Source organism: Notolepis coatsorum (assembly GCF_963971535.1).
Source record: "Notolepis coatsorum genome assembly, chromosome: 11".
NCBI lineage: Eukaryota > Metazoa > Chordata > Actinopteri > Aulopiformes > Paralepididae > Notolepis > Notolepis coatsorum.
The window spans coordinates 80,374,925-80,388,113 of NC_140175.1; the positions used below are offsets into that span (position 1 = coordinate 80,374,925).

A 13,189-nucleotide genomic window follows, 5' to 3' on the forward strand; every position below is an offset into this window, starting at 1 on the left:
GATTATTGAGATGATGCGCAGTTTGAAGAAACAGGACTGTACTACTGATCTTACTTGTTTGTGGAAATTGAGATCTGAGTCAAATAAGACCCCAAGGTTTCTCACATTGGGTTTCACCCAGGAGGAGAGGCTTCCCATGTTTCTGGAGCTCTGAGTGACTGGGGTGGGGGGGCCAAACAGAATGATCTCCCCCTTGCTCATTTAACTGTAGGTGGTTTTGTGACATCCACTCCTTTATTGTTGTATGGGCTTGTAAGTCTTAAACACTGGGTAGAGCTTCTGAGTGAAGGTACAGCCAGTGAAAGAATAGATGAGAGCCCTGGCTTCCACATCATAGAAGGAGATGTCACCCTTCTCATAATCCACAAACAACCCAATCTTCTCTGGCTTTGCTCTCAGGGAGAGGACGACAGGTACACAAGTTAAAGCTCTGTAGTTTTCTCCGTTGCACATTATACCCCACTTTTCATCTTCAGAGCATTCTATGACATTTGTCTTTATCGATTTTCTGATGACTCCAAAAAACCATTTAGTCTTCCCTGTAACCTGAACCTCATTGTAAAATGTTCCAGAAATTATACCCTGCTTTCCATCCACCGCACACTGCTGGATCCTCATCAGCTTGACCTCAGGCAGCTTCTCCATCTCTTCTCTCAGTGTCTTCTCCAGCTGAACCACAGCTGTCCTCACCGTCATACCCACATCACTGTAGATGCTGATCTGAGACCAATCCTTGGTGCATGACATGGTTGGAAGGCCCTGGAGGCCCTGGATGAGGTGGAGGTGGTCTTCGGTCTGTGAAAGCTGCTCCAGCTCTGTGCTCCTCCTCTTAAGCACAGTGATCTCCTGCTCCAGGTCTTTGGTGAAGCCTACAGCCTGTTTCTCTGCAGATATCTGCTTCTCCTCAATTAGCTCAATCAGCTCTGCCTGGCTTCTTTTAACAGAGGCCACCAGAGCAGTGAAGACCTCGGTGCTGTCTGCAATCTCATGCTTTGCCTGTTCCTTAGAAATACGTGCTGATTGTTTGATCTGTTGAACCTTGAGCACTCGCTCCTGGATCATCTGCTGCAATGCTGTCATATCTTTCATCATCTGGTCTTTTCTTTCTTTGTACTCTCTCTCTAGAGGGACGGTGTCGTGGGCCTCGTGGGTCTTCTCCAGGCAAAAGTGACACACGCAGGTCTGGTCGGTCCTACAGAATAGCTCCAGGGGTCTCTTGTGCTTCTTACACACCCTGTCCTCCAGGTTCTCAACAGGGTCTATCAGCTTGTGTCTCTTAAGGGCCACAGCTATGCTATGAGGCTCCAGGTGAGACTCGCAGTAAGAGGCCAGACACCCAAGGCAGGACTTCATAGCCTTCCTCTTCCTCCCATCACAGGCGTCACAGGACACCTCTCCTGGTTCGGCCGGACGTTGGCTTGGACTGCTGATGGTTTCCTTTTCAACTGACTTCCTGAACTGTGCAGTCAGCTCCAAAATAACAACATTGACAAAGATGGCTGGTCTGCTATCAAAACCCTGGTTACAGAGTGGACAATGACAGACCAGAGGGCGGTTGCTCCAGTAGTTTGTGATGCAGGTCTTGCAGAAGGTGTGTCCGCACGGTGTGGTGACGGGTTGAGTGAAGACGTCAAGACAGACTGAGCACATGAGCTGGTCTTCAGACAGGAGACAGCTCACACTGACAGTGGCCATAGCTGTGAGACAGAGTAAAAATAATTACACTTACAAGACAGACATTATTTAAAGGAGCATGTCAACATTATGGTAAATACACTTACCATCTTCTACCAGATACAGACCACTAGCATAGCTTAAAACTCAGGGAGAGGTGTTTTTGGCCAACAGCTAGGCTAGCTGGTCCATTAATTTGTGCTAAGCTAGGCTAGCTTGCAGCCAGATAGCTTTTTACAGAACACGCAGAGATCACATTGGTATCTCTTCTTGTCTGACTCTGGAGAAGACGGTAAACGCATTTCCCATAATGTTGGCGTGTTCCTTTAAAATGTTTTGAATTCACAAAAAAACAAGATTATTCATGATAAACTGCAACAATTCTGGCGACATTGCTACTGTTTCTGTTGCTGAGTAATGTAGCCATTATCTGTATGCAGTAGGCTTGGGTGGTATGACGGTATTATGGTTAAAAATCCCGTCGGTATGATTTTCAATACCGTCAAAAATACAGATACGTTTCTTTCTAGATGGGATTGTTGCAGCGAGCGTGACGTCACAGACTGTGCGCCACGCAACGTTATAGTGTGTTCCTGTGGGTCGCCCATCTCGCATGTGTGTTAATCTGCATGACAAATAAAGACTTATTCTTCTATAGAATGCGGTTATGGACCGGTGGCCGTCCGTTTATTAAGGTTGAATGGACCATGGCTCCACTTCCAGACATCGGATGATTGTGGATTCGGGTATTGGAGCGTTTTTCTAATGTTTTGAGAGTACGGATTTATGCGTGAATGTGGACTCGGGAACACGTTGTTTGGGTAAGTAAGTTATGGTTAAGCGTATGGAAGATGAACGTATGAGGGTCCGGATATCTTTTCTTAAAACGCGGGACGTTCGTATGGATAATTGTCCGAGTTATGAATGCCGGGATGTAGGGCTGGGCGATATATCGAGTATACTCGATGTATCGCGGCTTGTTCTACATGAGATGTAGTACATTATTATATCGTGAACATCGAGTATATGTTGTCACGTCGCGGCTGAGATCAGACTTGCTTTAGCGCAGAGCTGTCCTCTTATTTCATTATAGACACATGACCAGCGCGGACCTTAAATGACATGCAATTGTAATTTCATTACACAGACCAGCACGGACCTTTAATGACATGCAATATAATTGACGCAAGCAATGGGCTAACGTTAGCTGCTAACTAGTTATCCCACATGACTAGGCTAAGCTAACTAGCTACTGTAGCTAGCGTTAGCTGTTAACCCTGGAAAACGCTCAAAGCGGACTCCACGACACTAGTTCCATTCGTGAGGAAAGGGGGTGGGTTATATTGACGACGCTTGACAACAGAAGTTTAAACATAACTTCATATTTATTGGTTATTCGTTTCTTTATATCAGCATCCAGTTTCCATCTCCGTCTGTTAAACTCTTCCTGTTGACATTCGAGTGTGACATCATCGCCTACGGCAGCTTAGACGCTCAAAACGCGAACCTAAAACAAAACCCGGGGGGGGGGGGGGCTGGCTCTCTCTCGCTCTCTCGCTCTCTCTCTACATTCAATGATTTAAAGTAGCCAAACATTACAGTATAAATACTAACTGGATAGTTGATGATATAAACATTTAATTTCATTATCTGAAATATTCTAAAATCATTAAGTCTGCTATAAGCCATTATCCCTTTGTGCGTGATTATTATTTTCTCACAGTAGTGTGTATGTATATATGTGTGTGTGTTTGGCTAAAGTGGATAGAAAACACAGTACTGTGCAAAAGTCTTAGGCACCCAATAGTTTTTATATAAATTGTCTTGGATGTAGAGCTGCCGCGGTATTGATGTTTTCCTTACCGCACACATTTGCAAAATATTTCCTACCGCCGCAGTTATTACCGCACGCACACAAAAAATTAAAAAAAGTTTGAATGCATTTTTTTTTTAGTAGTAGTCTACTCTTTATAGCATATAGCCTGCCTCTAGTCTAAATGTCTATCTTTAGAGGATGACTTTGCAGCATGAATATTGTTTGGGATTCGGCAAGCACGCATTAGTTATTGAAAGTGAAACACGGATTCGAAGTTTCCCCTCTGGTCGTGCGCAGTTCACTCGGTGTCGCGGGCAGGGGTGGTTACCCCTAACCCCCCCGACCCTTTCTTATTATTATTACTATAAAGTTGCTACTTTATAATAAAGGCATTCGTTTGGTGGCATTAACATTATATAGTTATACGTTCAATAACATCAGCATATTTACCGGACCATATCAAGGCAAGCAATACTCTATTCATATCTCAGTTCCTTTCTTTGCTCAGAGCGTGCTGAGTTGTCCCATTCTGCGGTCTGTTAATAAAGTTTTCAATCAGACAAGTGTATAGAACGAAGGGCTTTTATTATAACATTCGTTGCAGACAGTAAAATCATTATGTCTCGTTTAGTACTCCTGAAGAGCAATGGTAGTCCACTCCGGCGGAGAGTTAAAGCTAACGTTATTAGCCGTGTTGTGATGAGCTGACATTCAGGACGTAAAAAACGTGTGACATGTCTCTCTTCTGACCAATCAGTGGTCTGCAATGTTTCACGTGACTTTTCTGGTACCCAATAGGGTCGCTTGGAACCTCGATGGAGGAGTAGGGTATATCTGCAGAGCCGCAAGCCCAACGAGAGGAGGGTAATTTATTATTATTATTATAAAAAACAGCGGTGACGCGGTATTCAGCCTACTCTGCGGTGGCCGTGATGTAACAGCGATACCGCGGTAATGCGGTAATCGCGGCAGCTCTACTTGGATGTAAATAAATGTTTTGTATTAGTGTGTCAGTAGACTACTCTTAGTACATTTTCATTTAATAATTTTTTAAAGCATCTTCATGGACTTATTATAATCATCATATTGGCGTGACTGTAAGGGTTAAATCAAGCATTTTTAAGTGCTTTAGAGGAAATGTCAAAATATCGCGATATGTATCGTGATATGGCCAAAAAATATCGCAATATAATTTAGAGGCCATATCGCCCAGCCCAGTGTATGGTTGGTAAACCATTCCAGTTCGACTGTGTGTGCGTATTGGCTGCTGGGATTTGATTATCAGTTAATCAATGCCGATTAAATTTTGTTCATCTGTATAGTACTGTCGTGAGTTACGTTGGTCTCATTTCAGCCTCCGTTATACGTTATTTGTTCCGTATGTCTGTGTGTCTCGTATGTGCGCGCTGTGCTGTTTGTTCACGTTGGTAACATGGGTCGCTAAGGAATTTAGGTTTGAGGTTGAAGAAAGTGCACGTTTAGGTTGAAAGAACGGCCCTAATGTCAAAGCGTTTCAATATAAGCATCTTGTATCATTCTTAAGATACCTCAGTTATGTTCTGGATGTAAATTAACGTGTGCTTGCTTATGTAGAAACAATGCATAAGATAACGAGACCTTTTCATTATAACGTCTCACAACTATGGTTGATTAAGATATCAAGTATTTACTCCTGGGAAATCTTTATGTATGGTGATAATGAGTATATTGTTAACTTTGCGCTGTCCTCCCGACAACAACTTTGTTTTTTATTTATTATTGTCTTAATTTGCATCCTAAATGCAAAGTTATCGCACACAACAGTGAGTTACAACAGAGATGCACTTCTGGACATCGGCAAAGCTCACCATGAGCCCCTAGCCCCCTCCACTCCCTTTTCATGGGCGCTCCACCTCAGCTCCACCGTCAGTGCGCAACTCACAGGGCAAAATGCAAATACATTTAATCCAATCAGCGCCGTCAAATACGATATCCGAGGACGCTTTCCTCTAGCGCCCAAAGTAGTCACTCTATTGGCTGAGAGTGGCACGTGACATCACGTCCCTAATTACCACAAGGGTCTAGTAGGAAAATATGCTCAGCTAGTAAGTTTGTCGGAAATTGATAATAATCACAAGATACTGTACATTCAGACAGTGTTGGATCTAACTAAATAGATTTATATGGACACTTTTATGGAAAGTTCAAGCCTGGACCACAAAGCTTCTCGAAGGGTGGTTAAGGCTATACTCTGTCTTAGCTGGTTCGGTAAGAACAACAACAACAACAACAACAAGCTATCTGGCTAGCTGGATGCAGTCATGTAAATGCGTATTTTGCTTTCCATCATCATGCCTGCTTTTTCAAACGACGGGGACAGATACAACATGCCCATGGACTGTTACTGGAGTAAAGGACATGAAACACTTAGGTAGTATGATCATGATCATTACATTATGATCGACTGGAATAGAAATTTAAAAAAATAGCTTTACAATTTACATACTATACTGTAGCTGTCCCTTTGTTCATTAATGTTACCTAAATGTAGAACAACTCACCAAAATTGACTATTGCACAATTTATTTGACAAAAAACATTACGCCCCCCCCTACAGCCCCTGCGCCCTTCCGACTATACGTAGCACCGGCGCCACTGGTTGAGAGTGTCCTTACCAGCTCATACCAGGGATTCACTATGAATTAGGGTGACCAGATGTCACGCATTGCGCGTGATTGCACAGCAAAACTGTCTCTTTTCACGCGTCACGCAAATTGAGACCATGTCCCTCTTATTGGTTGTCATCTGCGCGAACGTCCCCCCCCTCCCAGCCAATGTGAAGAGCCGGCCGCTGGCCGGATGGGCTCTCTGTCTGTTTATTGACATAGTAGCACCGCACGCGCGTTCAAGCGGGGGGCACGCCCCTATTTGAAATCTCCACGATAGCAAAAAGCTGAGTGACAGTGACACTGACAGCTTGTGCAACCCGCCATTAAGAAGAAGAAGACGCTGACAGCTGAGCTAGAACACACGCGTACTTAAAAAAATGCAGAACACACCAAACAAAAAGAGGTGTAGTTACCGTAGCGAATGGAAAACAGAATACCCATGGGTGAGAAATGTCGAGGGGGATGCAGAGAGGGTTTATTGTGAACTTTGCAATAGTTATTGGGCACGGGGGGAATTTGATATAAAACGACATAGACAAGCTGAGTCCCACAAGAAACGGGTTACACAAAAAGAGACGTCAAAATCATGTTCGCATTTCTCCGACCAAAAGACGTTGGACAAGCAGACAAAATAACTGCTGCAGAGGTAACAACTGTTTACCACACTGTCCAACATGCCCACACAGTCATACAGATCAGCAGACTGTGGTACCAAGCTAGCCCCTACCATTTTCCCCGACTCTGACATAGCCAAGACAATGGCCTGTGGTCGGACCAAGGCAGCAGCCATCGTAAACCGACGTGCTAGCCCCTGCTTCGGTGGAGAGTTGTCTCTCAGGCGGCGGTTACACCTTTCGTATCATCTTCGTATTGTTGTCATATGCGTTTCGCCGCGACGTCGTGCGCCTCGAGTCACACTTTCGTTTTTTTTCCGTTTTTGTCACCCGAGCACACTGATGTAGTACACTGCCAAAGCAGTAGGTGGCAGTAGGTGGCAAACATGAAGGCAATTTCAACCAATCAGAACTTGAATGTGCCTGCAAAGCAAAAATGTCAACAAGGCGGCCACCATCTTTTGCCTAGTTACCCAATGCAGCAATTCTTTTTCAGCAAAGCCTAATAAAAGTGCAATAAACAAAACGGATACATTCACTGTGTGTTCTGCCTGTCATTTGTTGATGAAACAAAACTAACATCAACACAAGTGACCACCAAGAGCGGATAGTTTAGTCTAAAAAAAGATCGGTAGCATTGTTAGCTGCATGCTAACGTCAATGGAGTATGCCATTATAACAATATAGCATTGTGGCTAGAAGCTAACGTTAGCTCACGCTACTTAGCCAGCACCAAACTGATGATATCGCGAGCTATCAGTAGTTAGATAACATTAGAGACAACGCTGTGTGTATTAAACAAAGGTGAATAGATGACTGGGTAGGATATGGAAAAAAATCATATCGCGATAACGATATGATAATTTTATTTTATTTCTCGATATCGATAATTATCGAATTGTTATAAGTATAAAAAAAAATTTTTTTTTTTTTTTTTTTTTTTTTTTTTACAACAGATGTATGTTTATTTTGCAGCAATTCTTTGTCATTGCCGCCATCTTTAGTGTTACATCCCCTCACACTCCAGTTCTCAGGCTGCAGCTGGTTTAAAAGCTAAAGTAAACCGGCTTCTCTGCTGGCTGTGGCTCCAGAGGAGTTGAACAGTTCTGGCTCTGCTAGTTTATTTTCGATCTTTTGGCGCTTTTTTGGTGGACAAACCACCGCACATGTGCACTGTGACTCGTGACTGGAGTCTAGTTCTGCTAGCACACATAGCCTACTGTGTACAGACGGTTTCAAAATGTATTTTAAATTAGAAAGCAAACAAAATAAATGGACAAGAGAAAAATAAATCTGAATTTGGTCAGTATTGTCATTTGGACAAGCACAGCCATTACTTTAAGTTGCAGGCAAGAAAGACAAGTTTGTCCACTGTCACTGGTTTTAAAACTGCCCTGTTGCAGGTTAAAAAAAAAAAAAAAAAAAAAAACGACTTTTTTTTTAATTTCTATATTCGATATCGATTATTAAAATATATCGCGATATTTATCGTTATCGTTATATCACCCAGCCCTATGACTGGGCCATTTTGTTTAATGCTTGTTAAGTTGAAAGAGGAGCTCTGAGCTAACAGGGTCTGAATCCTGATAGCTCACGTTAGCCAGCTGCTCATGCAATCGGTAATGCTAGCAGAATGAATGGATGTAAACTTTATTTAACATATTGCATATGGGTACAATACAATACGGCTCAATACAAACAATTGTTAAGGGAATGCAGACTGTTGTAGCTTGGACTGGGGTCCTTATAACAATAACTTGACAACACATAGTAGCTGCAGCTAGAGCTGCCGCGATTACCGCATTACCGCGGTATCGCTGTTACATCACGGCCACCGCAGAGTAGGCTGAATACCGCGTCACCGCTGTTTTTTATAATAATAATAATAAATTACCCTCCTCTCGTTGGGCTTGCGGCTCTGCAGATATACCCTACTCTATCGAGGTTCCAAGCGACCCTATTGGGTACCAGAAAAGTCACGTGAAACATTGCAGACCACTGATTGGTCAGAAGAGAGACGCGTCACACGTTTTTTACGTCCTGAATGTCAGCTCATCACAACACGGCTAATAACGTTAGCTTTAACTCTCCGCCGGAGTGGACTACCATCGCTCTTCAGGAGTACTAAACGAGACATAATGATTTTACTGTCTGCAACGAATGTTATAATAAAAGCCCTTCGTTCTATACACTTGTCTGATTGAAAACTTTATTAACAGACCACAGAATGGGACAACTCAGCACGCTCTGAGCAAAGAAAGGAACTGAGATATGAATAGAGTATTGCTTGCCTTGCCATGGTCCGGTAAATACGCTGATGTTATTGAACGTATAACTATATAATGTTAATGCCACAAAACGAATGCCTTTATTATAAAGTAGTAACTTTATAGTAATAATAATAAGAAAGGGTCGGGGGGGTTAGGGGTAACCACCCCTGCCCGCGACACCGAGTGAACTGCGCACGACCAGAGGGGAAACTTCGAATCCGTGTTTCACTTTCAATAACTAATGCGTGCTTGCCGAATCCCAAACAATATTCATGCTGCAAAGTCATCCTCTAAAGATAGACATTTAGACTAGAGGCAGGCTATATGCTATAAAGAGTAGACTACTACTAAAAAAAAAAATGCATTCAAACTTTATTTTTTTTATTTTTTGTGTGCGTGCGGTAATAACCGCGGCGGTAGGAAATATTTTGCAAATGTGTGCGGTAAGGAAAACATCAATACCGCGGCAGCTCTAGCTGCAGCTATTTGGTTTGGGACTGCTGTCACCGGAAGGGCACGCAGATGGTATCTACTGCGCATGGGCGTTTTCGCAACAACGGCTCATGCAGACTACACGGTGTTGTCGGCGCGTTTTTTTGCGTTTCTCCAAAACGCAAACACAATTTAGCGTTTCAGCCGTATCCACAAAAAAACGCCAAAAACGCATTTCTGTGTAATAGGGACATGAAACGTATTCAAAAACGTATAAAAAAACGCCAGGAATACACTAGTCTAACCATGGCCTCAGAGAACTCAAAACGGCAGCGGTTAAGCCACGGGAGGAAACAACCAAAGGTGTGTTAAATTCATGTGTGTGTGAGGGTGTAGATTCCCTACGGGAAATGAAATATATTGCAAATATATTAGGAATATAGTGGGAGTATTGCCAATATATACAAATAAGGGAAGAACTCTAATAGAGCTGCATAGTTCAGGTTTTATTTCAACGTAGGTCTACAGAATGATGCCAGTGTTTTTTCTCCATTTCTGTGTTTTATTTCAAAGTGGACTACTTTTTATTTTATAAATGTTCCACAAATAAGGGAAGGACTCAAATATACCTGAATAGTTCAGGGTTTTATTTCAAAGTCGGTCTACAGACACCAGTGTTTTGTCTCCTCTTCTGTGTTTTATTAAAAAATAGGTCTACACAGCCAGTATTTTTTCTCCTCTTCATAAGAGTTTGAGGTTTTCCTTTGTTATAACGGGTAAAAACAGCAATTAAAAAGTCAACATTTTTCTTTTTGTTGCTTTATAATCCCATCAATGCAACAAACTGTGTGCTATAAGTATAAAGTATAAAGTATAATAAATCGCAAATTACTTTGGGTATGCAATTGAGGTGTTTTATGCTAAATGTGGGGTATGCTTGGGGATATATAAAACGTTATACACTGTGTGAATGAATGAATGAATGAAAACTTTATTTAACAGATTGCACAATGGGTACAATACAGTACGGCTCAATACACACAATTGTTAAGTGGATGCAGACCTGAGAAAGACGTTTGTCTTGTTTACATCAGGGTCCCCCATTTTCAATTCATATAGACATTTATGACATACACATTCACAACATACATGACATTTATGGCATAGGGACATATAGGTATTTAGTACTGATACATTTGTGACATAAACGGTATTCAAATATACAGTACTGTTACCCCTAGATCCTGACAGAGTATACTATATACATATGATGGGGAGGGGACTGTACATTAGGAGGGGGTGGGTGGGTGGGAGAGGAGTGGGGGGGGGGGGGTTGGGTAGGAGTGGGGGGGGGGTTGGGTAGGAGGGGTGGGTGGGGACTGTACATTGGAGGTGGTTGGGTGGGTGGGGGGGGGGGGGTTGGGTAGGAGGGGTGGGTGGGGGACACTGTACAACTGTACAAACAACACTGTACATTGGATTATTGACAAGACCATACTTGGTAATTTACTGTACATTGGAGGGGGTTGTGTTCGGACATTTACAGGGGCCAGTTTCGAGTTGCAGTCTCCCTTAGGTGTTTTTTGAGAGTGTTTTTGAAAGTGGGTAGTGATTCACATTCCTTTACAGCTTTGGGTAGGGCGTTCCACATTGATGTGGCATAATTGCGAAACGTGTTTAGTCCCTTGTTTGAGCCGAATCTGGGTTTAACATGATTTGTGGAGCTCCCTCTGGTGTTGTGATCGTGGTATTCACTGACCTTTGGGAAGTATTTAGTCATGTACATGGGTATAGGAGGACCATACGGATTTCTACCATCAAATCCATGCATTGAGCTCCGTTTTTATTACATGTTTTATCACATTCTTGTTCATTTCATAAAATTTTCATACGATTTGTTTTGAAAATATTGAGGCCAACATGGCATTTCACTATTTCGAAAGCCTTTCTGGTGATTCTAAGGCGAGATATGAGTCAAAGAAACTCCACATTGTTATGGCATAATTGCGAAACGTGTTTAGTCCCTTGTTTGAGCTGTACTGTACTGTACCCATTCTGCAATCTGTTAATAAACTTTTCAATCAATCAATCAAACCCTGATTACCACGACCACATCAGAGCGAGTTAGCCGAACGTTAGCCACCAGCCACTTTTTCCTCTGTGATGGTATAAAACTTCCGATTTGGATTTCTGTTTTTGTCATTAGTATAACGCGTAACACAGCAGCTCTTTGGCATTGTGAAGGACTGAAGAAAAGTCTGCTTGATTGTCTTTAATTTGCCGCTTTAACTATCCGTTCTCCACTAAATAGTGTACAGAATGTACCAGGCGGGGCAGTTTCCCCCCACGCTGCAGTTGCGTAGCAATAACAGACAGGAAGTTGACTTCGAGATGCTCTCACCGCTACTCACCCCAGCCCTTCTTGACTGCGCTTCACGATACACTTATATACATTATATTTCTAAACACTGCTGCATGTCTGTATTATTATTATTATCTCTACTCACCTGTTAAATGTGTTGTTGTTAGACTTGTTTTAACTCCTTTGTATCTGGTCTTCTGTCCTGTTTGAGAGTTGTTGGTATGTTCCCGTACTCGAAACACTTTCGTTTTCCTTTTTGGAAACCCAGCTGGCTCCTCCCCCTTCTAGTACATATAGACATTTATGACATACACAACATACATGACATTTATGGCATAGGGACATATAGGTATTTAGTACTGATACATTTGTGACATAAGCGGTATTCAAATATACAGTACTGTTACCCCTAGATCCTGACAGAGTATATACATATGATGGGGAGGGGACTGTACATTAGGAGGGGGTGGGTGGGTGGGAGGGAAATATACATACGGCCAGGGTTCGAATTATCACCTGAGAGCTATGGGGGCCCCCTGAATCTTTTTTTTTACTATTTTTTTTCCTGGAATTGTGGCTGTTTTCGAAGTCATATTTAGAGGAATATCTCATTAGGATTAGTCTAATACTAAGTACTAATGACATCACACAACATTCTAATCATTAGACCAGGGGTGTCAAACTCATTTTCACAGAGGGCCACATCAGCATTATGGTTGCCCTCAAAGGGCCAAAGACCGTATTAATGTTAATGTAATGTAAAATAAATGTAGCTACTCATTTACATATTGTTAAACATGTTGTTTCTGTATTTATTACTTATTCAAGTTATACATATTGCATATGCATTTGCATAGATGTAAAAATATATGTTAGCTTATGTTATTTTAACAAATAATTTTAGTTTATCAGAACCCCATATTACTCCATCAATCAATGATCAAACCATTCAAGTAAATAACAAAGAAGAATATCATCAAATACAAGCTATGACATTAAGTTTGTTCAAAACCTTTTTGTCACAGTCAAGAAGGGCAGAACTAACAACTGAGCTGCAAAGAACACGTGGGACAGATGTAGCAGATGTTACAAAAACAAATGGCTGCACACAACCTTGCAGAGGCCACTAATGGAAGATAGTTTAATTAACTTTAATTAACAGATTGCAGAATGGGTACAGTACAGTACAGCTCAATACACACAATTGTTAAGGGAATGCAGACCAGAGAAGGACTTTCGACTTGTTTACTTCATCAAGGTCCCCCATTTTCAATTCGTAATGAAATTGCTATTATGTGTCTGCATGAACACACAACTGTAACTGTACTCAAAAATAACAAAATAAGGGTTGTCTCAGTTCACAACTATATTGG

The 13,189-nt window shown here is 42.0% G+C and overlaps 1 protein-coding gene across 1 annotated transcript; it reads right to left on the bottom strand.

The window, feature by feature from the left end:
* Nucleotides 1–234: 234 nt before the first annotated feature.
* Nucleotides 235–12,057, bottom strand: LOC311237166 (E3 ubiquitin-protein ligase TRIM47-like; the record flags this gene model as incomplete). The annotated part of the gene is made up of 2 exons (XM_084324975.1): nucleotides 11,962–12,057; nucleotides 235–1,697 (listed from the first exon to the last, which is right to left on the bottom strand). The coding sequence occupies exon 2, from the start codon at nucleotides 1,693–1,695 to the stop codon at nucleotides 235–237; it is 1,461 nt and encodes a 486-aa protein (XP_084181101.1). The 5' UTR covers nucleotides 1,696–1,697; nucleotides 11,962–12,057.
* Between the last annotated feature and the right edge of the window lie 1,132 nt (nucleotides 12,058–13,189).